The following is a 27139-nucleotide window of genomic DNA, read 5'->3' as shown; positions in this document are numbered from 1 at the left end:
CATACAATACAATCGAACACAATAAAGTTGATGATGCAGTAAGACTCGTACACACACACACACACACGCACCAAATTAACCCTTGGTTCGATCGATCAAGCTCAAATTGATCGATTTTTCAAAAACCCAGTTCGCATTAACCCCTGCCGGTGCTCTTTCACTTCCACTTTCGTCGAATTCATTACCCAATTTTGTAAATAAAACCTCGAAAACCTAATTAATGGAGTTGTACGGACGGACCACAGCGGATCATATTCAGCAAGATACTGGGTTTGAAGGTAATGGGTTCTCATTTTTGGGTTCAGATATTGATTTTGTTGGTGGGTTTTTTAGGGTTTTGGAATTTGAACAATGTACGGTGTTTTATTATTGATTGGTATTGTTTTCGTGTAATTTGGGGCTGGTGGCGGAGCTATGGTGGCGGTGGTGATGGTGTTTGAGGAGTGGTTATGGTGATGGTGTGGTAGAACATAGAGAGAGAAGTGAGATGAGGCAGCTGGCGGCGATTGGGCGGAGGGTGGTGGTCCAGTGGCGGAAGAGGAGGAAGTGGGCGGAGGAGTAGATGGTTAAGAAGATGGAGAAGAAGAGTGGGAGGTATGGTGATGAAATTGGGATTTAACAGAGGAAGACGAAGATGGAGAAACAGATGAAGAAGAAGAAGAAGTTGCAGGGTAGGCAAAAAGACAAAACTACCCTCACATGCTTCTCACGTGATGGGATTTAACAGAGTTTTTCTAACCCAGTTAGCGTAAAGGACATAACTTGTAAGAAAAAAAAGTTTAAAGTACACCGCCTGCAAGGAAACTTAGAAAAAGACACGAACCGTAATTCGTCTTATTTTAAAGGACAAAATTTGTAATTCTGTCCATTACAAATAAATAAATTCAAAACATGTTTACCCTCTCAACAAAACTATTATTCTCTCCTAATAAACTCTTCATTTCAAACAAAACCTTCACATTCTATATCACCCCCAAACCCACCTCCTAAACGGGTCGGAACCCACAACGGCAGCTTCCACTGTGACGAAGCACTGGGGTGCTTCATGATACGCCTCACCAACAAGTTCTCCGGAGCTGAAATTGTTCGAACAAGAGACTCTCAGGTATGCACACCAAGTGTTTGATAAAATGCCCAAGTGGAAAAAAATGTTTTTTTAGTGGAAATATGAGGTTTTGATGGAAATTGAGTGTTGGGTATTTTTGGGTTTCAGGTGTTGGAGGGTCTTGATGCTGTTCTTGATGTGGGTGGAGTGTATGACCCGAGTCGGGATCGGTATGATCATCATCAGAAGGGGTTTGATGAGGTGTTTGGGCATGGGTTTACTACTAAGCTTAGTAGTGCTGGTCTTGTTTACAAGGTATACATCACAATTGTTGTTCGTTTATTTATGTTTGTGAATGTTCGTTTATTTAAATTCGATCGTTAATGTTACGGTTAAGTTCTGGTTTGTTTATGTTCGTTAATATATTCATTAAATTTATTTTTGGCTAATTACGGCGTAGTTTAGTTTTAATAAGTATTTAGGCCCAACACATTGTTCTTCACATTAGTTTTAGTTTAGTTATATTCGTTCTTCTGTGTTAAGTTGTGTTCGTGAATCGTATGTTTATACTGTTAATGAATGAATATGAAAAGGGACATGGACATGGTCATTTTGTTAATGAATGGATGTGAATAAGACAACCATGTTCGGTTAATCTCTCGTGTTTGATTGTTTGTTCCGTAAGAGTTAAGCAAATGACCATTAACATGCTCTGTTTATGTTCGTTCGGTTTAGTTCAGTTATATACCTTCATCTATGTTTGTTTACGTTGTTTAACGTATTCATTTTAAGTATTTTTGGCCAATTACAGTTTAGTTTAGTTTTAGTAAATTTTTAGGCCCAACACATTGTTCTTTACATTACTTTTAACAGGTTTTAGTTTAGTTATGCTCGTTTACGTTCGTGAACAGTTCGTTTATACCGTTAACGAATGAACATTTACATGAACATGCTTGTTTTCTTTGTGAGCGGACACTAACAAGAAAACACTGTTTGTTTAGTTGTCCGTGTTCGATCGCTTGTTCGGTTAGAGTTAAACAAATGAACACTAACATGCTCTATTCATGTGCGTTTGGTTTTGGTTCCATTATAGTTGTTTGTCTATCTTTGTTTACGTTCGTGAACCGAGAGTTTACACTGTTAAAGTACGGATGTAAACAAACATGCACATGATGATTTTCTTAATGAATTGATATGAAAAAGAAAATCATGTTTGTTTAATTGCTCGTTTTCGATCGTTTGTTCGGTCAGAGTTAAGCAAACACTAGCATGCTCTATTTATGTTCATTTATATTCATTCATCTATGTTTGTTTACTTTTGTGAACCATTCGTTTATTCTGTTAAAGTACGAATGCAAACAAACATGAACATGCTCATTTTGTTAATGAACGGGCACGAACAAGAAAACGCTTTTCGTATAGTTGCCTGTGATCAATCGTTTGTTCGGTTTGAGTTAAACAAACTAACAAAAACTTACATGCTCTATTCGTGTTTGTTTACAAACCTAGTAAGTATCTAATGATTAATATGTGGTTTTCTTTTATAGCATTTTGGAACAGAGATAATTGCAAAAGAGCTTCAAGTTGATGAAGGGCACCCTGATGTGACTCGGTTATATTTAGCCATTTACAAAAGCTTCATGGAGGTGATGATTATATTACAAATATATGTTTTTTTCCTGCTATTTTTTTCTCAAAAATTAGTCTTTGTTTTCTTGTGTAACAGGCGATCGATGCAACTGATAATGGAATCAGTCGATACGACACCGATCAACCTCCAAAATACGTCAACAATACTCACTTGTCAGCAAGAGTTGGAAGGCTCAATTTGGATTGGACCGATCCCGACCAGTCTTCCGAGAAGGAAAACACAGCTTTCCAACGTGCAATGGCTCTAGCCGGCACTGAGTTTTTAGAAGTAAGTTTTAACTTTTAATATAAAGTTCTTTCTAGTTTCTAGTTGGTTAGATCTAACTTGTGGTGTACACAGAGTGTTCGGTTTCATGCAAAGTCATGGCTCCCGGCCCGCTCAATTGTCATGGAGTGTCTTGCAGCAAGAACTAATATTGATCCTAGTGGAGAAATCATGGTTTTGGATAGATTTTGCCCTGTAAGTTGTATAACTTAATAAGTGATTCTTATATATATATATATATAGGATGAGGATCATGTGAGAACTATTTGAAAATTGAGAACCATGAGAACCATTTTGGACCACAAAAAACCAAAAAAAAAAATTTCATAAAACAAAAAAAAACGCAAAAATGAAAAAAAGTAAAAAAACCAAAATTCTTATTTATCATCCCGGTTTCATAAAAAAAACGCCTCGGTTTAGCTAAATTATACATACATGTTTTTTTATACACATATGTACAATTTAAGGTAAATGATAATATACATGTGTGTACATCATGTAACTAGAGATTAAATGAAAGTATACATATGTGTATGATACGCGGTTTTTATTTTTTTTCATGGAACCAGAATGAAATATAAGAATTTTGGTTTTTTTACTTTTTAAAAAAAAATTGTTTTACAATTTTTTTAGAGGTTTTTTTAGTGGTTCAAAATGGTTCTCAAAAGTTCTCAATTTTCAAATGGTTCTCTTAGGATCCTTACCCTACACACACACACACACATATATATATATAATATTTTCCCTGCTTTGCTGCTGTTTTAATTTGATTTTCGTGTTGACAGTGGAAGCTTCATTTATTTGAGCTAGAACAGGAGCTGAAAACAGAACCATCTATCAAATATGTTCTTTACCAGGTATTTGTATATTTTATATTATAAACCATGAAACATCTTTATAATGATAATTATTATATTTTTGTACCGATAGGATGAAAGGAGTAAAAGCTGGCGTGTGCAGGCGATGGCCAAATCGCCTGATAGCTTTGAGAGCCGCAAGGCTCTTCCAGCTCAATGGAGAGGTTTAAGAGATGATGATTTGTCCAAGGAAGCTGGGATCCCGGGGTGTGTTTTTGTGCATATGAGCGGTTTTATTGGAGGCAATCAAACCTATGAGGGTGCACTTGCTATGGCCAAAGGTAGCCTAAAGCTCTAAGCTGATTTGTGTATCGTGACGGTTATTTCATTAAACCACTATTTTTGTTTGGCTATTATTTTAGTTTCAGCAACAAGTTTCTTAGCATTAAACACAACATATTTGTGTTCAAACTTTGTGAGATTTAACGAAATCGTCGTTTTTCATGAATCAACCTCGTATATTCACGTCACTTGTTTTTAAATATTTGCATGTTCGCTATTGAAGTTCGTCACCATCATCGGTTTGTTTTGGTCTGGTGCATGACTGCATGTGACTAACTTTGACCCATGTAGCTAGTTATCTTTATTCAAGCAGTATTATATATCTAGTTTGTGCAGTAAGTTACTGCTTTACTAGTGTGTAGTTTTATATTTAACCATGTTTGCCATCTTATGGTATATATTCTTTGTTTTTGTTGATGTTTTATAGACAACTTTATGTGTCAACTGTCAAGTGTATGTGATAATCATCTCTGCTTTCTACATGCAAATATTTGATTCTCTCACTTTGAGTTAACAGTCACAAGTAGTTTCAACATGTTCTTTAATATCTTTCTTAAATCTTTTCCTTAATATCAGCCTGTTTAGTGTGAAGTAGCTAGTTCCCGAAACCTTATAGGCTTATTGATGATGTAATAAACAAGCTCGAGTTCAAGTCTCATATATCAAGTTCGAGTTTTAAAAACTACCCACAAAACTAATAAGAACTTTAGAGAGAGAACTCTAAATGAGCTGTGCTTGAGCCCTCTTAATTTAGAACGAGTTGAGCTCGAGCCTTACCGAGCTTGGACATGGCTCGGCTCGTCTACATCCCTACCTTGCATAATATTAAAACTATAATTAACCATACTTATTTCTTTAGAAGTATTGTAATTGTAATTATTTTAAGACAAACTCTTTCTTTTTGAATGACGGTATTATATTCACAACGTGGACTAGCGACAACAAGACCCCAAAAAACAAGAATCTTAGCTTACAAGCATAAAACGTCGAACTTACGCTATCTAATCCCATCTACTTTAATTTTCTTCGAGGTTTGAGCATGACATGTGTTAACGCCACGCCATTCACACACAAACTAAGACCATGTGTAGTGATGGAGTATAACGCCCTCCACATCCACTCAATTGTCTGGAACAAATTTTGTTTTGAGAGTGGTGAATTAGTGGCACTATGCACTAAACTCCTCACCCAAATTTGTCCCCCCAAAAGCCCTTATAGCGTCTCGGGAGGTGGTGTTTGGGGGTGTTTTCCCCTTCAAATGCGTGCTAGTACGTTTGGTCAAGTTGTATTTGTTTAAGGCTTAGGATCCTCATACACCATTTTTTGCCTATACGGCTCGTATAGGGATATACGAGTCGTATAACATCTGCGTTGTGTCAGACGTTCTAGATCATTGTTTCAGGTGCCTTGTATAGCCCTATACGGTCGTAGAGAGAGTGTAAATGCACTGCCTTAGGAGGTTCTATTTACATACAAACTTGAAGATGAATAAATATTGAAAGGTTGAAAAATACAATACGATAAATTTAATTTAAATTTACTTAACATACTTGACTAAGTAAATTGTAGTTATACCCCGAGAACCTTTGTTTAAGATTAGGTTATAACGTTTTTCTACAAAGGCTTTCTATACGGTCATACAACGACCTGTATAGGTTTTATGATGTACCAGGTACTATACAGGCAAATAAATCATCCAGTCACAAAAAAACTATTTTTTTCCTACATATAACGTAACGTATGAAGATCGCATGTTAGCCTATACGAGCCGTATATACAACTTTTCAGATGTACACTGTCACGTGCCACTCAAAACCACCCACACTAATAGATCCAAATGCAACAACCAGGTGCATCACAATAGTAGTAGTCTTCAATGGCAACTCATACTTTCTCACCTTCACCTTCACCTTCATCACTCCACTCCAAAACCCATACACCACCAAATTCAAAACCCACCTCAAATTCATCATTTCAAACCATAAGGTCCATAACCCACCTCCCAAACACCCCCAATTTCACCTCATTAGCCACCACAACCACTCACAAACCCTTAATCACTCCAATCAAATCATCCACCACCACCACCACCACACACAACCCACAAACCCTAAAGTCACGCCTCAAGAATGGTGAAACACTGTACGGGATGTTCTTACTATCATTCTCTCCCACTCTCGCCGAGATTGCTGCTCTCTCCGGCTACGATTTCGTCGTCGTTGATATGGAGCATGGCCCCGGTGGGATTCCTGAAGCGTTGGCGTGTCTTCACGCGCTTGCGGCGGCGGGTACGCCGGCGATTATTAGGTTGCCGGATACTGATCCGGCGTGGGCTAAAAAGGCCCTTGATCTTGGGCCACAAGGTAAAGTTAAAGGCTTTTAAGTTTGCGTTACTGTTAAATTGTTAATGATGTGTATAAAATGTAATGGGTTAAATATTGAATTATTGATAATTGTTAAATACTGTTTTACAATGTAGATTATTAATTCGTGTTAACTTAAATTGGTGGTGTAGATGTGGTTTTTATTGATAATTGTTAATTACGGTCTTACTAGGGGTGTGCATGGGTCGGTCTGGTTTGGTTTTGGGTTAAGCCAAACCACAACCCGAAATGTAGGTTTTTTAGTTTTGAAAACTGTTCGGTTTCGGTTTTGCTATCTTGGCTTGAAAATTTTGGGCCAAAAAACAAGTTGCGAGAAATAACGAATTGGGCATAAGTTTATTTTCTTAGTCAGCAATTAATAATTAATTGATCACTATACATTCAGCTAAATTATTTGGGTTAAGCTATATATTAAACTATTAATTAATTCCTTAAATTAAAATAAGAAATCTATAAGTTCAGTTTGGTGTTTTCAGTTTTAGTTGCACACAAAACTGAAACTGAACTGAAAGTTTGGCTTTTAAGAAAGCTTAAAACCAAACCGTTGGTTTTTGTTTCAGTTTGTTGTTTTCGGTTTTAGTTGCACCCGAACTGAAAGTCCATTTTTACGAAAACACAAAACCAAACTGTTGATTTTTGTTACAGTGCCGTTTTCTCGGTAGTTGCACCCAAAACTGAAGTTTTTTACGAAAACATAAAACCAAACTGTTGGGTTTGTTTCGGTTTGGTTATTTCAGTTTCATACACGCCCCTAGGTTTTACAAGACAGAGTGTTATCCCGTAATATACTTAACTCATATTTATATAATACCAACATTTACTAATTATGTATATAATAAGGTCTCATGTTCCCGATGATCGAGAGCCAGAAAATGGCGAAAAAGGCAGTCTCTTACTGCAAATTCCCGCCAAACGGAGTCCGTGGCTCTGCACACACCGTCGTTCGTGCCTCCGATTACGGAATCGACAATGGATATTTAAGTAACTATGAAGACGAGTTACTAATCATGTGCCAGGTGGAATCCGAAGAGGGAGTGAAGAAGATCGACGAGATCGCATCCGTTGAAGGAGTCGACTGCGTGCAAATGGGCCCGTTGGATTTGAGCGCGAGCATGGGGTATTTGTGGGACCCGGGGAATAAGAAAGTGAAGGAGATGTTAAGGACGGCGGAGAAGGGGGTGCTGAAGACGACGGGGAAGGACCGTGGAGCGTATCTGTCTGGTTTCGCAATGCCACATGACAAGCCGGAAGATATGAGGTCACGCGGGTATCACATGATATCCGGGACGGTTGATATAGGGTTGTTTAGGAGTGCTTGTGTGGAAGATGTGAAGAAGTTTAAGATGGAATCAATGGTGTCTAATGAAGAAGATAATAATAATGATAAAGATAGTGATGAGAAGTATTGGAGTGAGTGATTTTATGGTTTAGTGTTTCTTGTTTTGTTAACATTAATAAGCAAAAAATGCAACATTTGGGTTGTCATTAAGATTCATGGCTGCATTGTTGTATCTCAAAAATAAAGAAGGTAAACTTTGATTTTAACAGCTTTGTAAATAATTGTAAGATAATTAGTTTAACCAATTTTACAATATTGGGGTAACATGCATAGAAACAACATGCTTGACTGTTTTCTATTTTCATCTGATTTTAGTTAGACTTGGGCATAAACCTGGTTGTGTACCCTACCCGGCCCGGAACCGGACCTGATGTAGGTACAAACCAGGTTTCAGTTCCTTAGAGAAACACTACACACACCGAGGAATAGTTTCACCTAGTGTTGTAGAAATCGCCAGGTGCTAGGTGGGGTAGGGACTAACTATTAATCAGATTGAATTTATATGTAAATTTTCGAATATTATGTATTCCAAATTTTATGCATAAAATTTTTAATTTTGACCGCCTTTGGGTAAATCAGGATTAATCGGTGACAAGTCGGTGGGGGGTAGAGAGCGATTAATCGGATTTTTACAACACACTACCACCTCTGCCTGGTCAAAACCCGGACCTGCCCTGCCAAACAACAATAAAACAACGATAAAAACATGGCAAAACTAGTCAAAAATCCGACTATACCCGGAAGCAATTCCCACTTGACCCTGTTTTTGGTTTTGTTGACCAAATCTGAAACAGGTTCTTACCCAGTTCTGGTTTAAAGAATAAAAAATAAAAAACCATTTTGTGCACCTCTAATTTTAGATTTTTTGCCATATAAGTAATTAATATACTGGATTGGCAATTTATATGAAACATTACAATAAGTTTCCATTTGTTGTCTATTATTGATGATTTTTTTTTATTCACTTCAATAGCCTACACATCATATTTCAATCTTGAAATCAAGAATTAGCGAGTCTGCTTAAAAAAAAATTATTAGCAAGATACATATATAAAAAGATGAAGAGAAACAAGCCAGCAAGCAGCTAAGCAATACAAGAATCATAAACTAACCAAAACAGAATCGAAACAATCGAAGCCTTTGATGGCCAACCACGACATACAAGCAACACAGAATCTTAGAAACAAGATTGTGGCGAGCAGCCACATCGACCATGTGTTTTAATATAAAGAAACGTAAGCGGTTGAGCAAGAAAATCCAACCACAAAACCAGTGACGTATCCAAAATTTTTACCAGCGTCACTCCTGATATAAAAGAAAAGGCAAACGGATTCAAAATGCCAAAGCAGGACAACCCTCGACGAAAACACCAGGAGCCGTAGGACAAGAAGCGTAAGGGCACCCGTCAAGATCATTCCCCCACCAATACAAACCAATATCCTCCAAACCTAAACAAAGGTACAACAACACACCCATAAACGCCAACCCCGCATCCAACGCACCCGACAACACATAATTATGCCTTTGCCATAAATCGGGCCTATATCGAAACATCACAAATCCCGATAAAAACCCAACAAATATCCAAGCCGTGTAGTTCACAGCTGTAGCCGGCGGCATATTCCCCGTAGCACCAATCAACACTGGCATATTTACCAGTGTGATCCAGTGTTTGTCAGGGAAAGCCCTGTGGGCTAACCAGACCAACACAGGAGCTATCGCTCCTATAAGAAAAGCCCAATTGATCATGGTATAAGTTCCTTGATCTCCAAAGATTTTTCGAGGCCCGATCAAACCCCAAATAACCGATGCATCATAGAACACATGGTCCCCAGGACATGTCCAGACATCAGATGACGAGTCACATATGTCTGGAATTGTCTCCAATAACCACCATGCGGTGCACAAGTACACTAGAGCCGCAATTATGGTTCCAACTATTTGTGCCATGAACATTGATCGAGGCGGTATCTTCATGTAGTGACCAAGCTTGATATCTTGAAGGAAAGTTATTGCTTGTGTCATGCTAATGTAACCATACACCTTGAAGCACATATTAGCAACCGGATATCCCGGATATATGTACCCGATTATATACTCCGTTATAATGTTCAAACCCGGGGCCTAAAATGATTTAAATAACACCATATCATAATACATGAGTTAATTTAGAACTATAGAAGTTAACATATTCTTTTAGAGAAAAAAATATTTTTTATTTAAATTACTTGGTTAGTGATGGCGGTGAGAATGCCGATGGGGAGAGTGAAGAATACTGCGATCGCACAAGCTAAAACGACACCCCACCATGGCAACTGAAGCTGCTCGTTGTAATATTCGCACGCGAATATAGTTAATGATATGTTTACAAAAAGTATGCACCAAAACCACCATTCGGGCACTTGCTTGTACTTGCTCATTAGTCTAGTGTGTATGTCCACTTTCTTTTCTTTGAAACTTGACTTGCTTTGCTCCCATATCTCACTATAATATATGCCACACAAACAAACTAGGTAAGTTCGGGTTCAACGGTTACTATGACTCGTTTGAGGTAAAACACGCCCAAATCTCGTTAACTTCATTTAGGATTTATTTTTTTGTTAATAGATGTATAAAGTTGAAAGAATATGATTACATCCATTTTGAAACTTTTTACAACACATTTTATATAAAAAAGTTGTATTTATATTTTCTAAATAAGATTTTCTAAATACATGATATTACATGTTAGTCGAGAAAATTAAATTAAATGTTAAATGAAAACTAAAAAAAAAAGTTGTATGTCACCCTCTATTTATAAAAGACACAATTACAAATTTTGTCCATTAAATATATGCAATTTATGGATCATGCTCTTTAAAAAGTTTATTCGCGGGCGGTGTCCTTTATATAACAAAATACATTTGTTTTTTGCCTTTACACTAACTGTCATCCAAAAACCCAGTTAAATCCAAACATGTCAAGACTTAACGGGGTTTTTGTTTAACATATTTTATTTAGCTTTTTTTTTTCTAATAATATATTTAATTTGTTTTTTTGATTATAAATACTTAAATAGTATGCATAAAAAGACTTAAATGCCATCACATGCCAAGACTTAACGGAGTTGTTGGATGTCGTTAGTCAAAAGGACGAAAATCAAACAAACATGTCATGTAAATGACACCGCATGCAAATAAACTTTTTAAAAGACCCGATCCATAAATTGTGTATGTTTAAAGGACAAAATATGTAATTCTGTCTTTATAAAAATGTTTCAAAATAATACTCCTAAGTAATCACATTATTTTAAAGTGCCAATTTTTAAAAAACTTCTTGATATAGTTCACATGTGAAGTTTAACATACCTTCCATGGAAGAGAAACACATGAACCACCATGGACGAAAGAGCCGCAAAGCCAACACCATAAGTCATAGCGAAAAACGTGCTAAGATACAAAGGCCCTTGTTGTTGATAAGCATCATTATCAAAGTGAAAATTCGAGTCAACGATCGTTGTAATATTATACTCCTGGCCATCGGCTGTGAACAAGCCATCCGAAAAAATCGGGAAGTTTTTCGCATTATATACATTGAACCAATAAGCAAGTGGAGTGATTACATACATAACCAAGAAGAAGCCAGCAGCAACATTGGCTGTGGCAAACCATGGGCTTGCTAATGGGCTTCCAAGGTAAGCAGAAATGCTGGACCAGTCTAGCCCAATAGCACCTATACCGAGCCCGTGAAGCCCGGATCCGATTTGTTGGGCCATGATTGATGATGGGAAGATCCAGCAGACCCATGAGAGTGAGGTTAACATTTGGAAAAGGTAACCCGGGAAAATGTAGTATGCGAAACTACATGTGAATGCGATTAGAAAGAATTGGGTTCGTGTCAATCCGCCTTTGGGTCGTTTTTCTTTCTCGTGTAAAGCCCTGTTCGAGTAAATCATATAATTAGTTTCATAATCGGGTTGTGAAAACTTAGGTTCAAACCTGAACAAGGTGATTTAATTTTAAAAAAAAGAGTATGTTTAGTTGTTAAAAAATAAATATTGTAGGATTCAATTTGATCCTTTTAACCAAAATAATGAATAAACTTTTAAAGCTTTATTTACATAAATATTCCCAAACAAAAAAATTACAAACTTCAAAGCCTGTCTACATGCAACCAATATTCATTTAGTACTTAAGGAAAAAAAATTACACATGTCATAGCTTGTCTACATGCAGCCAGCATCCAAAATTATAAGTAGTTCAGATTATATTATATGAAAAAAAATCTAGTAATACCAATATATCACAGCTATGGTCATTTTGTATTTTTCACCATTCTCTTTTACTTGATTCTCTAATTTTTAATCATATATGGAGTGAGGAAAATAAATGAAAAAAAATACTTAATTGGGTTGGCTAAACATATATATAAATGGCGTGTGCAGTGTGCACTAGCTTTGCGATCTATTATATGCAGCCTTACCCTACACTTTTGTGCAATAAGCTATTTTCAAGCCTTAAACCCATGATCATAAAGCAGCAACCTTTCCGATTGCTTTAAGACCCGCTCTCTTGACTAAACATATATCATCCTATTAAATCATTGTGCCCTTTTCATAAAGCATCAAGTCAACATGTTTTTGTTTCTTAATATAAAAAGAGAGAATATTAATGATGTCATAAATTTGACAAAAACAAAGTAATAAACCGCCTCTCAATTTTAAACAAGCAAGCCGGCCAAATGATATTTAATATGTGACACAATATCACACGTGAAAAATGTAGTGGGCCAACAAGGTGACAAACATCTTTTTGGTTTGGTTTGGTTTTTGGTATCATTTCAAAAAAAAAAACATTATTGGTTACTTTAGATACATTCACAAAACATTATTTTGAAAAGTTTTGAAAATGAATTTATATCTATCTTTTATATAGACCCTATAAAGGGTGTATGAATAACGCATCCCAATACAAGTAATTACATAAACAAAGAAACTTGAACAAGATTGGATGGCCACCACATCTCAGCTGGCTCCACCAGATACCTTCTGAATATTCCAGCCCATCCAAACCCTAGCACCTGCCACAATTAAACCGTCACATCATCACCATATTCGTGAAAAATCAAAAAAACTGAATACCCTATTAAACATTGATCTCTTTGAACCAGATCGACTTAATAGAAGTGTGCATGATTCGGTTCTGCTTTTGGCTAAAACCGAACCATAATCGAAATGCACCATTTTAAGTTTTTTTTTTAAATCCATTCGGTTTCGGTTTTTCAGGTATTTTTGTTTGGACCGGTTTGATTTCGGAATTTTGGGTTTCGTCATTTGGACAATTGTAAAAAAAAAGACTATTGTTAGCTAGTAATTAATTTATAATATTAGACATTTGAATTAAAATTTAAAATATTTGGAGTGAACTGCGGTTTTCATCTATGCGGCTTGTTTAAATATGCGGTTTTAGTTCGCTAGTTTCAAATTTACGATTTTTGTCCACGTGATTTCATTTCACTTGCAATGAAACCCGAATTCATTAACCCATTAAGTCTGGTCCTTAAACCCATCAGCGTACCCTTCACGTGAGGGGCAATTTTGTCCCTTTTTCCCAAATACACCACAGCCCTCACGTGAGGGGGCTTGCGAATTACGACCAGGTTAATTTGGGAAGGAAGAAAAGGGACAAAAATGCCCCTCACGTGGTGGCCATTTTTACGAAAATTACAAAAACAAAAGTTCAGTTTTTACGAAAACATAAACCTTCATTCAGCCATTTCGATCTAACTTTCTCTTTCTCGTATTGCTATTTTCGGTTTCAGATTGATTTTTTCAATTCCATGCACACCCCTAACATTTAATAACCCATGAAAGCAAAAATAAGCAATTTACCTGAGTTGTGAGAACAACAACGAGTGACACAAAGAAACTCATATGTTGCTTATAAAAAATCTTCACACCCGTAACCACATGAATCGCATACACCGTACCCGAACCCGAATTCGCAAATATCGTGATCAAAACATGTTCCTTAACATTAAACGGCCCAGGGTTCATAGTAAACTCCCACCGTGTGCCTTTAAAGAACACACGGTCAGTTATCTTGGCCTCCATTAGGCGGCCAAGTGGCACCACCGCAATCTGGGCAGAGATCGCGGTGATGCTGAGTGGTTCGGTCCTGAACCAGAAGAACTGGTTTAGGAATGATAACAGGACGCATGCCAACGTTCCCAGCACCCACATGCGGAATGTGAGTACTGGGAGCGTTGTGTCGTCTGTTGTAGGTACGGTCAATGTGACCTGTTTTATAGGCGAGTTGTCGTCTTCTGGTGGCTCGGAGGACGAGCCACTGGAGGACGACAGAAGAAGTGGAACATGGATGGCATCGGAGGGATTGTGTTCCATCGGAGATATTATTGTTATTATTATTATGGAGGGAAAATAATATGAAATGAAGAGAGTATAAAATAGAAATAGAGTATTTGATGAAGAGCCACCAAACTTAACAAACATGCCAACATGTTTAAATTTTGAACACGAATGATGCACTTCCATACCACGTGGAGGAAGTGAATGGAGTCGGTAAATAGTTACAATAAATATAACTAGAGTAAAATATAATTTCTCATTTCTTGTTTTCATGGTATGAATTTAATGCATGGTTTGTTGAGTCATTTTCAATACCGTAAAGTGTTAGGAAGTTTGGGTTTTTTAACAGGTGTTCATGTTTGATTTCTGTTTATAACATTTTGAAGAAGACATATGTGGCTCAATGAAGGAAAGACAGTACTTTTGTGATCTTTGGTTCGATCATGAGGTAGTCTGAGTTTTCTCACCATTGGACGTTCGGGGTGGGGTTTTTTCGAAACTGGAGATAAATTGGAGACGCAAAAGCACTTCGTACGGCTGGGTTCGGCCAACTGGCATTGAGTCACCTCGTATGAAGTACCTAGACAATTATACGTTTGTTGACCGTTAAAAAGTGCATTTATATGGAGTAACAACGTAAATTATTCAGTCCGGTTAAACTTTTCGATTCATTTTGATTTAACCGGTTATACCGTGTTTGAACTAAATCCAGTAAGAATAAAATACCGGTTTCTAAAACATCGAGTAAGATAGCACGATCACCAATTTACAATTGTTTGAATAATAATAATTCAAATGAATAAAGTAAAATTTAACTAAATTACTTTATTGAATTTAATTAGTATAAGGCCCATCACCATCATACATTCATGGACGGTTCCGAAAAATTTGAATTTTGTTATTAGATTTTACTTTCTTTACAAAACTAGATTTTGAATTTAGCTTGGTTTCAAAATGAGAGCCAAATTGGTTTTCTTAATTTTTTAAATTTGAAACCACTTTATATTATTTCTACACGTTTAAAATAAAACTTACTCAAATATTTGTTTAGTGTTAAAACTTATACATGCACTTATTTTTATTTGGGTGCAAGGAGTTGAAAAATGGAGAAGGGAAGGCCTATGTGACAATTGTCCGGGAAGGGGAGGAGGGAGTGACACGGAAATTTTTTTACAGGGGTAGAAAGAAGGTCGATGTTAAAATTTCATAGCGGTTGATTGGAATTTTAACATATGTATGCCTCTAAAAAAAATTTCATAGGTGCCCGACCTTCCGTCACTGGGAGGGAGCACGACTTTCTCTCGCTAATGAAGCCGAAGGAAGAAGAAGACGATGTGCAAGTTCTCAAGCTCAATGTAACCTCTATAGATATAAAACAATAAACTTTTTATTTAGGGAAAGAGAAGTGACGTTGATGTGAAAATGAAAGAGTATGCACGAAGTTAGGAAGCTGTATATCAATAAACTGAGACAAATGGATGATTTGTGAAGTTAAATCTAAGAACAAGAAAAGAAAAAAAAATCTTAAAATGATGGTTTAAATCTAGCAACACCAAGTAAAGAAGTAAATCGGGAATACCGAGCTACAACGAAAATCCACTGGGCTTGAGTTAAATTTGATGGGCTAGTAAATTGTGCGTCGTCCATTAATAATCAATGACTAGAAGGCAAATGAGCAACAAATCACGTCGCTAGTCCTTTTTAGATAGCAAAACTAAGTCATTTAAAATAATATTCGTAGATTCATGACTTGTTGGACATGACTAAAATTACTATTCTTTATCCGTTAGCAATAAAACTTTAATTACAAATGCTTCATGTAGTAGTGAGCTTACATATGTGTTTAATTATCTAAGTAGACTTAATTATGTAGAAAAATTATTTAGAACAGTGTCATTGTTTGTGCTCTTTGGTCCAACTCATTAGCATATGAGAGTGAGTTAATAACTACGTTTAGTTATAAGCATCCGCTAGTTGCTAATATGACAGATTCATATTCATATTCACATTCATATTTAGATACTACTTTCGAAACTAGTAAGTTTTCACTTAATTAAAAAAAAATCAGTATATAAGAACAAAAACGAAACTAAAATAACGAGGAGTTGCCTACGCTAGGTGCATCATGGCGTGTTTAATTATGTTATCAGCTTATTAACTTCTATAAGGAAATGCGTAACCACTGTATATATACTTATACTCGTTGAAAGGCGATAGTGAGCGATACCATATACTTACAAAACCCAATTACATATATTTATAGAGAACGGACTGAAAATGCTCTTAGAATTCCATGTTTAAGTTTTGATACCAGCACATAATACTCCCTCTCATTCTTACATATTCTTGCTACATCTAAAACAAAACATTCATAGTTGATTCTCCAAATATATTTAGTTAAAAATTTCGGTATGTTACATTATAAATTAATTTTCGATTAATTAAAAGTATGTATATATAAAACTAAATTAATACTCTACCTATGCTGGGTGTACCAGAATGTGTTTATGTTATCAAATCATTAAAGTACATCAGAGAACATGTCATCAAGGTTGTATATACTTATACTCGTTGAAAAGCGATCACATTGGCCGGTTCTTGATCGAATGCTTTCTGATCGGATGATAATCCAGTATGCAGTTTGCTCTTGGACACCATAGTTGTAATCACATTTAAACTATGTAATCGTTCTTCAAACTTTATTAAAACTGAATATGAAATTGCGTTTATATAAACTAAACTAACAAACGCGACTCTTGGATATTTGATAACTATCAAAATGATTATCATTTAACATTTTTAACTAACTTGCATAGTAACAATGCTATGGTTATTCAATGCATATCCGAATAAAAAACATAACAAATGTAACAAAGCTCAACAACATTATTCAAGAACTAGATAAGTAGCGGAAAACATAAAATAAGCGAACCCACTCGATTTAATGAGTTAATCGAGTAACGTAATCTTGTTAGCTATATGTTTTTCTTAGAGTTTTACTTCATTTTCTGGTTGTTTAAACTGAGCCTTTTCTGCCAACTCTTCCACTGCTTTCATCATATGTTCTTCTATCCTAGAAGCGGTTTCAATTAATAAAGATGCAAAACTCATTAGCGGGATGACTTCTGGCAATACTGTATTTCATTCGGCTCATTTTTCTCCTCGTGATCATGTGGTTGGATCATCAAATCTAGAAGGGAGTTTAAGTCATTTTGTAGTTCACGAATCGCGTGGTTCATATCTTTAACAATCATGTTAATCTTTGCCGATCTTGTCATCGTGCTTACACTTGTTGCTGGTTCTCTTATAACATTCGATGAACTTGAGCTTAGATTCATGCATGATGTTTCAAGATGGTTCTTTATTAATTCCGGGACCTATGTTTACAACCATGAAAGCGTGTTTATATGTTTATTAATATTCGGTTTCGTGTATAAAAGGTGACATTTGAATAAATCAGACATAAGGATTCACCTGATTCTTGGATGCCAAGTAACTAGTTAATGTTTCAATGCAATAAGCACAACTACGTGACAATGCGCCAATCTTAAGGTAATTTTTCCATGGGTGTCGGAAATTGAAACGCCCATGTGCGGGCTCCCATCGAGCAAAGTTTGCCATGGATTCTTCTGAGGCTTTTGAATTCAACACACATTTATAACCTTGTAAACTTTTCTTACATTCCTCGTCACCGCAACAAAAATAATCAGCTACACAACCTTTATAAGAAAATAATGTTGTTTAAGAGATGGTAAAATCATGTAACTTGTAATGATGTTATTTAGCATGCATTGTTTGAAGTACTTACAATCTAGAGATTTTGCGAGCTTATCCATGTTATGTGAGACAAGAAGATGGAGCTCTAAACAGCCCAGACAAGAAAAACAACCATACAAGTTATAATGCACAAACAAGTCCCTATGATTATGGTTGATAACCTTTCATGAGCCATGTGTAGGAGATGATCAACACGGTACCCTGACAATGCGACTAGGCTGTATGTAAGAATGAAGATGGTGCATCCATAGTCGAACCTAGCTTTCACTACTGGGATGAATCTTGAGAAGGTTGTAGCGGAAGCTGTTAAGAAAATCATTAGTTTGTGAAACTAAACTTAGGATATACGTTTATTGAGTAAACTGCGATTTTCGTCCCTTTGGTTTGTCTAAATCTGCGGTTTTAGTCAAATAGTTTCAAATTTGCGATTTCCGTCCATTTGGTTTCATTTCATCTGCAATTAAACCCGAATTCATCAACCTTGTTTAGTCTGGTCGTTAAACCCATCATCGTACCCTTCACGTGAGGGCAATTTTGTCCCTTTCCCCCCCAAATACACTCCAGCCCGTCACGTGAGGGGGGGGGGGGGGGCTTGCGAATTACAACTTGGTTTATTTGGGGAGAAAAAGGACAAAAATGCCCCTCACGTGAGGGGCATGCTAATGGGTTTAACGACCAGACTTAACGAGGTTAACGAATTGGGGTTTAATTGCAAGTGAAATGAAATCACAAGGACGAAAAATCGCAAATTGAAACTATTGGACTAAAACCGTAGATTTAGACAAACCACATGGACGAAAACCGTAGTTCACTCATGTTTATTTGATAGACAAAATTATATAATATGCTTTGTGTAAGTTACCTAATATGAAAAGGGAAATCCCCATAATATATGGTTCAAGTTGGTGACTAGTGTGACTAGCAATCCAATGAATCCCAAGTGCAAGAAATCCAGCAAGAAAAGTGGCACAAGTTCTGTTCAAACACTTGTACGAAGTTCCACCTACAATGTTTATACACATAAGCATGTTTCTCTTAAAAAAAAAGAGTAAAGTGTCATTTTAGTCCTTGTGGTTTGGTAAATAATACGAATTTAGTCCAAAAAGTTTATTTTTTGCATATGGACCCTCCACGTTTCCCAGTTTTTTCCAATTACATCCAAATCACTAACCCCGTTAAATTTTATCGTTAAGTCAGGGGTAGATATGACTTTTCACTCTTTCTTCATTATAATACTTGTTTAAGTAAACTGCGGTTTTCGTCCCTCTGGTTTGTCAAAATCTGCAGTTTTAGTCCAGTAGTTTCAAATTTACAATTTTATTCCCTATGGTTTCATTTCACTTGCAATTAAACCCGAATTTATTAACCTTGTTAAGTCTTGTCGTTAACACATTTGCGTGCCCCTCATGTTACGATCAATTTTGTCTTTTTTCTCTCCAAATAAAGCTTAACCCTAAATCGCAACCCCCTCACGTGAGGGGCTGGGGTGTATTTGGGAAAAAAGGGAAAAAATAAGGAACAAAATTGCCCATCACGTGAAGGGCACACTGATGGGTTTAACAACCAAACTTAACGAGATTAAGGAATTCGAGTTTAATTGCAAGTGAAATGAAACCATAGGGAAGAAAATTGCAAACTTAAAACTATTGGACTAAAACCGCAGATTTGGACAAACCACAAGGACGAAAATCGCAGTTCACTGAAATAAGTATTATAATAAAGAAATAGTGAAAAGGCATGTCTACCCCTGACTTAACGATAAAATTTAACGGGGTTAGTGATTTGGATGTAATTAACAATAACTGAGAAACGTGGAGGGTTCTTATGTAAAAAATAAACTTTTTGGACTAAATTCGCATTATTTGCCAAATCACAAGAACTAAAATGGCACTTTACTCTAAAGAAAACTATATTGGTTTCAAACCAAATACCTACCAACAGTATATTCGAAGACGACAACAACAGTCATAACCGCCCAAATGGCAGTTCCACCAACACCATCATACAAAGGTCTCATGTAGTAAAACAAAGAAACAACCATTAAAGCCACCCCAACTTTTAGACAATGGAAGACTTTTCTAGGGTCATCAACCCCTAAATCCCATGCCTTCTTTACAAACATCCACACTCTCGTCATGAACCGAACGATCAAACTCTTTAACCAGTCCCACAATCTCATCACTCCATGTGTGTGCTCGGGCTCAAGCACCATTGATGATCCATCATCCACTCTAATACTCCACTCGACTCCATTCATGTTAGCCATTACTAAGTGTGGAGAACTAGAACAAGACCCTGAAGAGAATATGGCTAATAATGTTCTAGATAATTAAGCTATGCCTTTTATTGATTTGCTATATGACATTTAGTGTATTTATAACCAAGATTTGGTGACCACTTTGTATATGTAGAATAAGTGGTTACATAATATAACGTGGCATCATGTTTTCTGGTTAGATAAGTCAATATAGGGCGCATGGCATACATATGTCACTTTCTCGATCTCAAATTGTAAGTAGAGTAAACTGCGGGTTTCGTACCTGTGGTTTGTCCAAATCCGCGGTTTTAGTCCAATAATTTTAAATTTGCGATTTTCGTCCCTGTGGTTTCAATTTACTTGCAATTAAACCCGAATCCACTAACCCTGTTAAGTTTGGTAGTTAAACCCATCAGCGTGCCCCTCACTTCAGGGGCAGTTTTGTCTTTTTTCTCCCAAAATAAACCCCAATCATAATTCGCAAGCCCCCTCACGTGAGGGGCTGGGTTGCATTTGTGAAGAAAATGGACAAATTTGCCCTTCACGTTAGGGGCGCGCTGATGGGTTTAAAGACCAAAATTAACGGGGTTAGTGAATTCGGGTTTAATTGCAAGTAAAATGAAACCACAAGGACGAAAATCGCAAATTTAAAACCATTGGACTAAAACCGCAGATTTGAACAAACCAAAGGGACGAAAACCGCAGTTTACTCTTGTAAGTAAATAGCAGTGCTCAACATTAGTCATAAAGCACTATACAGATCAATATTGTTTCCATACGTAAACGCACTAATTAGGGGGTGTTCAGGATTCCTTATGAAAACTCTTTATAACTTTTCAATAAGTTAATGAATTACAAAAGTGTAACTTATTAACTTTTCCCTCTCACATAAAAAACAATCCCAAACGACTTATTCACTTTTAAAAAGTTAATAAGTTATAAGTTTGTAAAAATAAGCAATCCCAAACACCCCCTATTCCCCTAAGTATTGCTTTTAGCTCTTCAGAGCATGAGATATTTTAATTAAGCCGATCATTACATCGGTAAAGTCATATGCTGTAAATCTTGTTCTTTCGAGACACTTGCATATGCCTTTTCCTTCTTAAATAAGCATATTTATTGATGTCCAAGACTTACATTTTAACCTCTGACTGGATTAGGTATTTTAAGGGGTTAGACCGAGTGTTATGGGTGCCAAAACCTATGTTCCCGCCACATCATTAAGGAATAATGGCATCATCATACAACCTTCGGAGGATGGGCTTTTAATTAAAGAGGGTTTGGCCTCATGGGCCGCTAATGCTTTAACGAGCAAAGAGGCTCAAGGTAATGGGACCACAGTCAAATTCAACTAGTCAGAATCCATTCGTAAATGTATAAAAAGCAATTTGATTATAAACTTGCTTAGTTAAAGCCCCTCCACTATACATGATTTATGGGTTATGTAGTTAGTTAATGTCCCAGTTCCTACGTGACAGTACTTTTGGTTAACTAAACCCCCTCCACTATTCTTCGTCTTACCAGATCCTAGGCGGAGTTTATTTCATCCAGAACTACATACTAGAAGCCAATTGGTTTCTAACCAACATAAATTGATCAAAAAAACTTCAAAAAGAAAACTAGTTCTTCTGTTCTTGTAATCGGATAGGTGGGATAACTCGTGTAGCACAAAACCAAATAAACGGGAGTTTTTTTCATTGAGGTATCAAGATATTGTATTGGTTACAAGAAAAGAGTAATATCTTGACCATGTTTCATAAGGACGCCATCATTGGTAGGGTATCCACGGTCCGGATTTAAGATCAAACCATGAGCCAAACTGGTGATAACGGTTTTTTATTATAAAAAACCAAAATGTGTCATGATTAAACCCAACCCAAACCGTTAGTAATTGGTTTCACAGTATATGCTTATTGACCTTTGAAACTGACTGGCCGAAAGTAATGGAAAAAACGACCATGAAACTAAACCAATGACTTGTGTGAATGATTTCACGGATTTTAAAAGAAACCATGAACACACCTAGCTAAGTAGCTAGCAAATGGCAATGGCGACGGGACCTTATTGAGATGCATACAAAAGGAGGGTAGCCCAAATAAAAAAATAATCAAAAGACACATATACTAATCTCAAAGAATAAAATAATATGAAGTCGAGAGAAGATAGCCTTGGTACGAAGGAGAAGCTTATGCCATTTCGCAAAAAGCCCTTGTTTTGCCTCATTTTCTCTTACTAGTTGATCCAAATAACATTATGTTACCTCTCGGATCAACTCCATTAACATACAACACAAATAAAAAAGTGAAACCATGTGCGACGAACATAAAGGTGTAACAGAAATAGTTGCTATATAACTAGGGATGAATTTCTGCCCATCACAAACTTCGTAGTTTTACACAACTGGTTAGTTGCTCCATAATTATTGATGCCATCATTGATTTCACACATATCTTCTCTTAGTCCCCGGCTAGTCCTCATAATATTAAGGGTTGTCACCACTAGAAGTTGAGTCGTTTTCTATACCAAAAACTGTTGGAAATGCATAAATAATGTTTGTCGGTTCTTTTCAAAACTTAATTGCTACATTAGGGTTTTCAAGATATTGAAATTTCCTTTGATTTTCATAGAAAATCGGTCTTTTTTTTTCCTTTTAAGTCACAAAATTCTATAGCAAAAGTGTACATAAAGTTTTATTTACACTTGTGCAAGTGTTTAATTTTTATATATTTTGAAAAGGACTTTAATTAGGACATGAATGGCAAATTGGCAAGTCTATCTTTTAACCAAATTTGTAAAATGTAAAAAATTAATTTATTTGGTTTGTTTAGCCTCTTCACTAGAATCACTATGGAGTGGGAAGAGCACTTATCTCTCCTTTATACACCAACTTGAAAGCCAAGCCAAACTCAAAAATAAAAAGCAAGAGTAAATTTAATAATTAATCCCTGGACTTATGCTCAATCTGCAAGCTTACTTCAACCATAAAATACCTAATAAAAATAGCAGAAAAATAAATGTGCACGTACCCACCCGGCCATCTTCGTTTTATATGCCCTGATCAAGCATTTAAAAAATGCCCTGATCAAGGCACGCAATCACGAATGTCGAAGACGGAAACTAGATAAAATAGTTGATTTCTCATAGAAGAGCACTCAGAAAAGAAGTTCTAGGTGCCCTGTAAACATCTTAGTTAAGTACAAAGCCAAAGTTATAATTTGCTCAAAAGCAAATCTTCCACTTTTGACACACTCTTCATTCCAAGAATATTATTGTTAACTAATGTCCTTTTCCCATGTTTCCACCTTTAATATATGTTAACATTACATTTGTATCACCATTGTGAAAAGAGAATAAGCCAATAAGGTTTTGTATTTCTGTGAGTTCTGTCCTGTCTACATCCGTAGTGGGTATGATCTTGCATTTTCACTTAAAATATAAAGATATCATATCACTTTGAATAATTTATATAAATGGCTTGTGGTGAACACACAGTTTTAAAATAGTCTCTTAAAGTGGAAGAAAGTATATAACTTTATAAAAGTCTCTTAATTATATATATAAATAGGGGAGGGTTATCCTAAAAACAAGTAGTTTCCTAGGAAGACTAGGAATAAATCATAGCTATTGGATCATATCAATCAATTGTTGAGATTTAAAATTATTAAAAACCGTCATAATTTCATAGAATTACTCTTTCACTCTTATAACCAACATAGTTTCCTAAAATTGTTCTTTCACCATAGGTTGTAATGCCAAATGTCACAATTCTATTGGTTCTTACCATTCTTAGGAAAATTCTTCTTTTTATTTGAACCTTTTTCTATATATATATATATATATATATATATATATATATATATATATAGGGGTGAGTTATAATAAAAAGAAATAGTTTTCTAAGAATAGTAAGAATCAATCTAAGCCATTGGATTTGTGATCTAATGGTTGAGATTGGTAGTTTTTAAACTACCAAATAATTTCCTAGGATTAAGGATTTATGCTACATAGTTTTTTAACTCTAAATTTTGTGTTATTCCTACTCTTCCTACAAAACTATGTATTTTTATTTTAAACCTTTTTATATATATATATATATAGGAGAGGGTTATTCTAAAAAGAAGTAGTTTCATAGGAAGACTAGGAATAGATCTTAATCATTGGATCATGTTAATTTATGGTTGAGATTTAAAATTACAAAAAACCGCCATTGTTTCCTAGAATTACTCTTTCACCACTATAACTGACATAGTTTCCTAGAATTGTTCTTCTACCATAGGTTGTAATGCCACATGCCAAAAATCTATTGGTTCTTACCATTCTTAGGAAACTCTTTATTTTTATTTGAACCCTTTTCTATATATATATATATATGGGGTGGTTCAGGAGAGAAATCAACTTAGTGCGAGAAATGCGAAAAATGATTTATAACCCTTGATTTAGATTGATCTAAGGCCTACAATGTTTATGGCATTTTTGTAATAATTGGAAAATATTTTTAATTAGGTTTTAATAAAAAGAATAGAGTTGTAATTTTCTTGTTATAATAAATATAGAAACTCATATATGTCAAAGAAAATCCTATTGATTTCGAAATAAATACACACACTTTTACAAAATACTATTGTAGTTTTGTGTATACAGACTTCTACACAAGGAAAAAAGACTCTTACACTTACTTTGAAATACACACCAGCTGAAAACTTACACAAGCTCCTACACAACGTGATATACAAACTCTCCTACACATGTAAACATAACAGGATGACCTACATTAATTGATGTTGAGCCTACATAGTTGCAACGTGTTCCTACGATGTTATGATTAACCTACACTGTAATGATAAACCTGCATAGAGTACATATGCTATTTCTTCCTACACTGGTATTATAAACATACACTCATAACATTGATTTGCATCTTTCTCATATATTATATTTATTATCAACGGCTGATTACTTGCTCAACTTTATGATGACAAATCTATTGTATTTTGTATACAGATTGCAGATTATATACATGGTTGAAGTGAAAATATGTTGTGTTTGTACTTGGTTGATCTAATAAAATAATTTAGATGTGGTCATAAATATTATATGATAGTGACTTTTGAGATGTGAGCAATCAATTCACGCCCCGATATTTCCTTCATAGGTTGGGGTGTGACAAAAGCGTAGCGTTAAGAGAACGTAGTGTTAAGAAAATGCAGTGTTAAGAAAACTCTGCGTTAAAGCATGAAGAAAATGTGGCAATAAGAAAACGCAATGTCAAGAAAACAACGCATTAAGAAAACACTGCGATAAGAAAACGCAGCGTTTAGAAAACGAAGTGTTAAGAAAACGCATCTATAAGAAAACACAACGTTAAGAAAACGCAACGTTAGTGAAACACAACGATAAGAAAATGAGGAGTTAAGAAAAGTAAAATATAAAGAACGACCATAAAACCAAACTAATGACCAGTTTTGACAAATTTCATGGTTATTAAACAATTGACGATATCAATGGATTTCAGCTCGCTATTAACAACCTATTTATGCCCGTCACATAAGCCGTTATTTTACAAATTAAAGCTCCTTAGTTGCGATATAGTTACTGATGGATTTCAGCTCTCGAAAATTCTATTATTGATTTCACACAAATATACTCTTAGTTCTCACAATATTAATTGTTTTCATTACCAGAACACTAAAATTTCATTCAAAATACAGGATGTTTTTAATAAAGATATTCATTGAAAATCGTGTTTTTTATTTCTTTATTTTTATCCGTCACAAATTTCTATTGCAATATTGAACATGAAGATTTATTTACATTTGTGCACTATTTTATTTAATATATGATTATAGATAATGTAGCTTTTAAAAGACTAAGTTTTGCAATTTAAAAAAAGATAGCGACGTAGGTTGTTGCTCACTTGAATTCTGTTTCGATGTAATTACTATGTTTGATTTAATAAATTAATACAAATTTTTTGTGAAATAATTAGGAATATCAAGAAATAGTTAGGACATAAATGACAAGTGTACTTTTTAACCAAATTTGTACATGTAAAGAATTAATTTTATTGGTTTGTCTAGCCTGTTCACTATGGAGTGGGAAGAACACTTATCTCACTTTTATGCACCAACTTGAAAGGCAAATCCAAAAATAAAAAGCAAGAGTAAACCTAATATTTCGTCCCTAGACTTATGCTCAATCTGCAAGCTTTACTTCAACCATAAAAAACCTAATGAAAACAATAGAAAAGTATAATGGGCACCCCGCCCATCTTTGTTTGTTTTTTTCGAATGACAACTTTTATTAAAAAACAGCACAATTAACCAACAAGACGCTAGAAGTCAAAATAGCAAACACAACTTAAAGTAGAAAAACACACTAATAATTCCAAGACAAAGATTTGAACGATGATCTATTTTAATTCAAAGATAGGCCAATGATATGATCTTTTCCATCATTTCAAAGAACCAAACGAGATACCAAGCCTAGATAAAATAGCTGATTTCGAATAGAAGAGTACTAAGAAAGAACTTCTTGGCGGACTATACACATCTAAAATTAAGTACAAGCCAAAGTCATAGTTTGCTCAAAAGCAAATGTTCAACTTTTGACACACTCTTAATGTATGTCCTTTTCGCATGTTTGCACCTTCAATATATGTTATCATTATATTAATATCAGTATATCATCAATGTGAAAGAGAATAAGGTTTTGTACTTCTGTCCTTTATACATCCATAGTGGGTATAATCTCGCACTTTCACTAAAAATATAAACATATCAAATCATTTTGAATAATTTATACAAATGACTTGTGCTTAACATACACTTCTAAAATAGTCTCTTAAGTGGAAAAAGTATACAGCTTTAAAATAGTCTCTTAGTTATTAAAAAAAAGGTATACGAATTGCCATTGTTTTTCAAATCCATTAGTTATTCCT

At 35.3% G+C, this 27139-nt stretch overlaps 2 protein-coding genes and 1 pseudogene across 3 annotated transcripts; 2 read left to right on the top strand and 1 right to left on the bottom strand.

Moving 5' to 3' along the window:
- Positions 1-891: 891 nt before the first annotated feature.
- Positions 892-4120, top strand: LOC143575125 (uncharacterized; annotated as a pseudogene). Its single transcript, XR_013142715.1, has 7 exons — positions 892-1105; positions 1214-1360; positions 2593-2691; positions 2772-2963; positions 3036-3155; positions 3746-3817; positions 3891-4120. The product of XR_013142715.1 is annotated as an uncharacterized LOC143575125 (transcript).
- Positions 4121-5932: 1812 nt separating this feature from the next.
- LOC143575126 (uncharacterized) lies at positions 5933-7997 on the top strand. The gene is made up of 2 exons (XM_077059572.1): positions 5933-6462; positions 7324-7997. The coding sequence occupies exons 1-2, from the start codon at positions 5976-5978 to the stop codon at positions 7899-7901; spliced, it is 1065 nt and encodes a 354-aa protein (XP_076915687.1). The 5' UTR covers positions 5933-5975; the 3' UTR covers positions 7902-7997.
- An 840-nt stretch (positions 7998-8837) lies between these two features.
- LOC143575124 (oligopeptide transporter 7-like) lies at positions 8838-14302 on the bottom strand. Its single transcript, XM_077059571.1, has 5 exons — positions 13692-14302; positions 12783-12880; positions 11170-11739; positions 10051-10306; positions 8838-9946 (listed from the first exon to the last, which is right to left on the bottom strand). The coding sequence occupies exons 1-5, from the start codon at positions 14202-14204 to the stop codon at positions 9155-9157; spliced, it is 2229 nt and encodes a 742-aa protein (XP_076915686.1). The 5' UTR covers positions 14205-14302; the 3' UTR covers positions 8838-9154.
- Between the last annotated feature and the right edge of the window lie 12837 nt (positions 14303-27139).

This window comes from Bidens hawaiensis, unplaced genomic scaffold (assembly GCF_021521415.1).
Source record: "Bidens hawaiensis isolate Kalapana, Puna unplaced genomic scaffold, B.hawaiensis_p1.1 tig00027299_1, whole genome shotgun sequence".
Classification (NCBI taxonomy): domain Eukaryota; kingdom Viridiplantae; phylum Streptophyta; class Magnoliopsida; order Asterales; family Asteraceae; genus Bidens; species Bidens hawaiensis.
The sequence above is the reverse complement of the archived record's forward strand: the minus strand, read 5'-3'. Positions and strand labels throughout refer to the sequence as shown.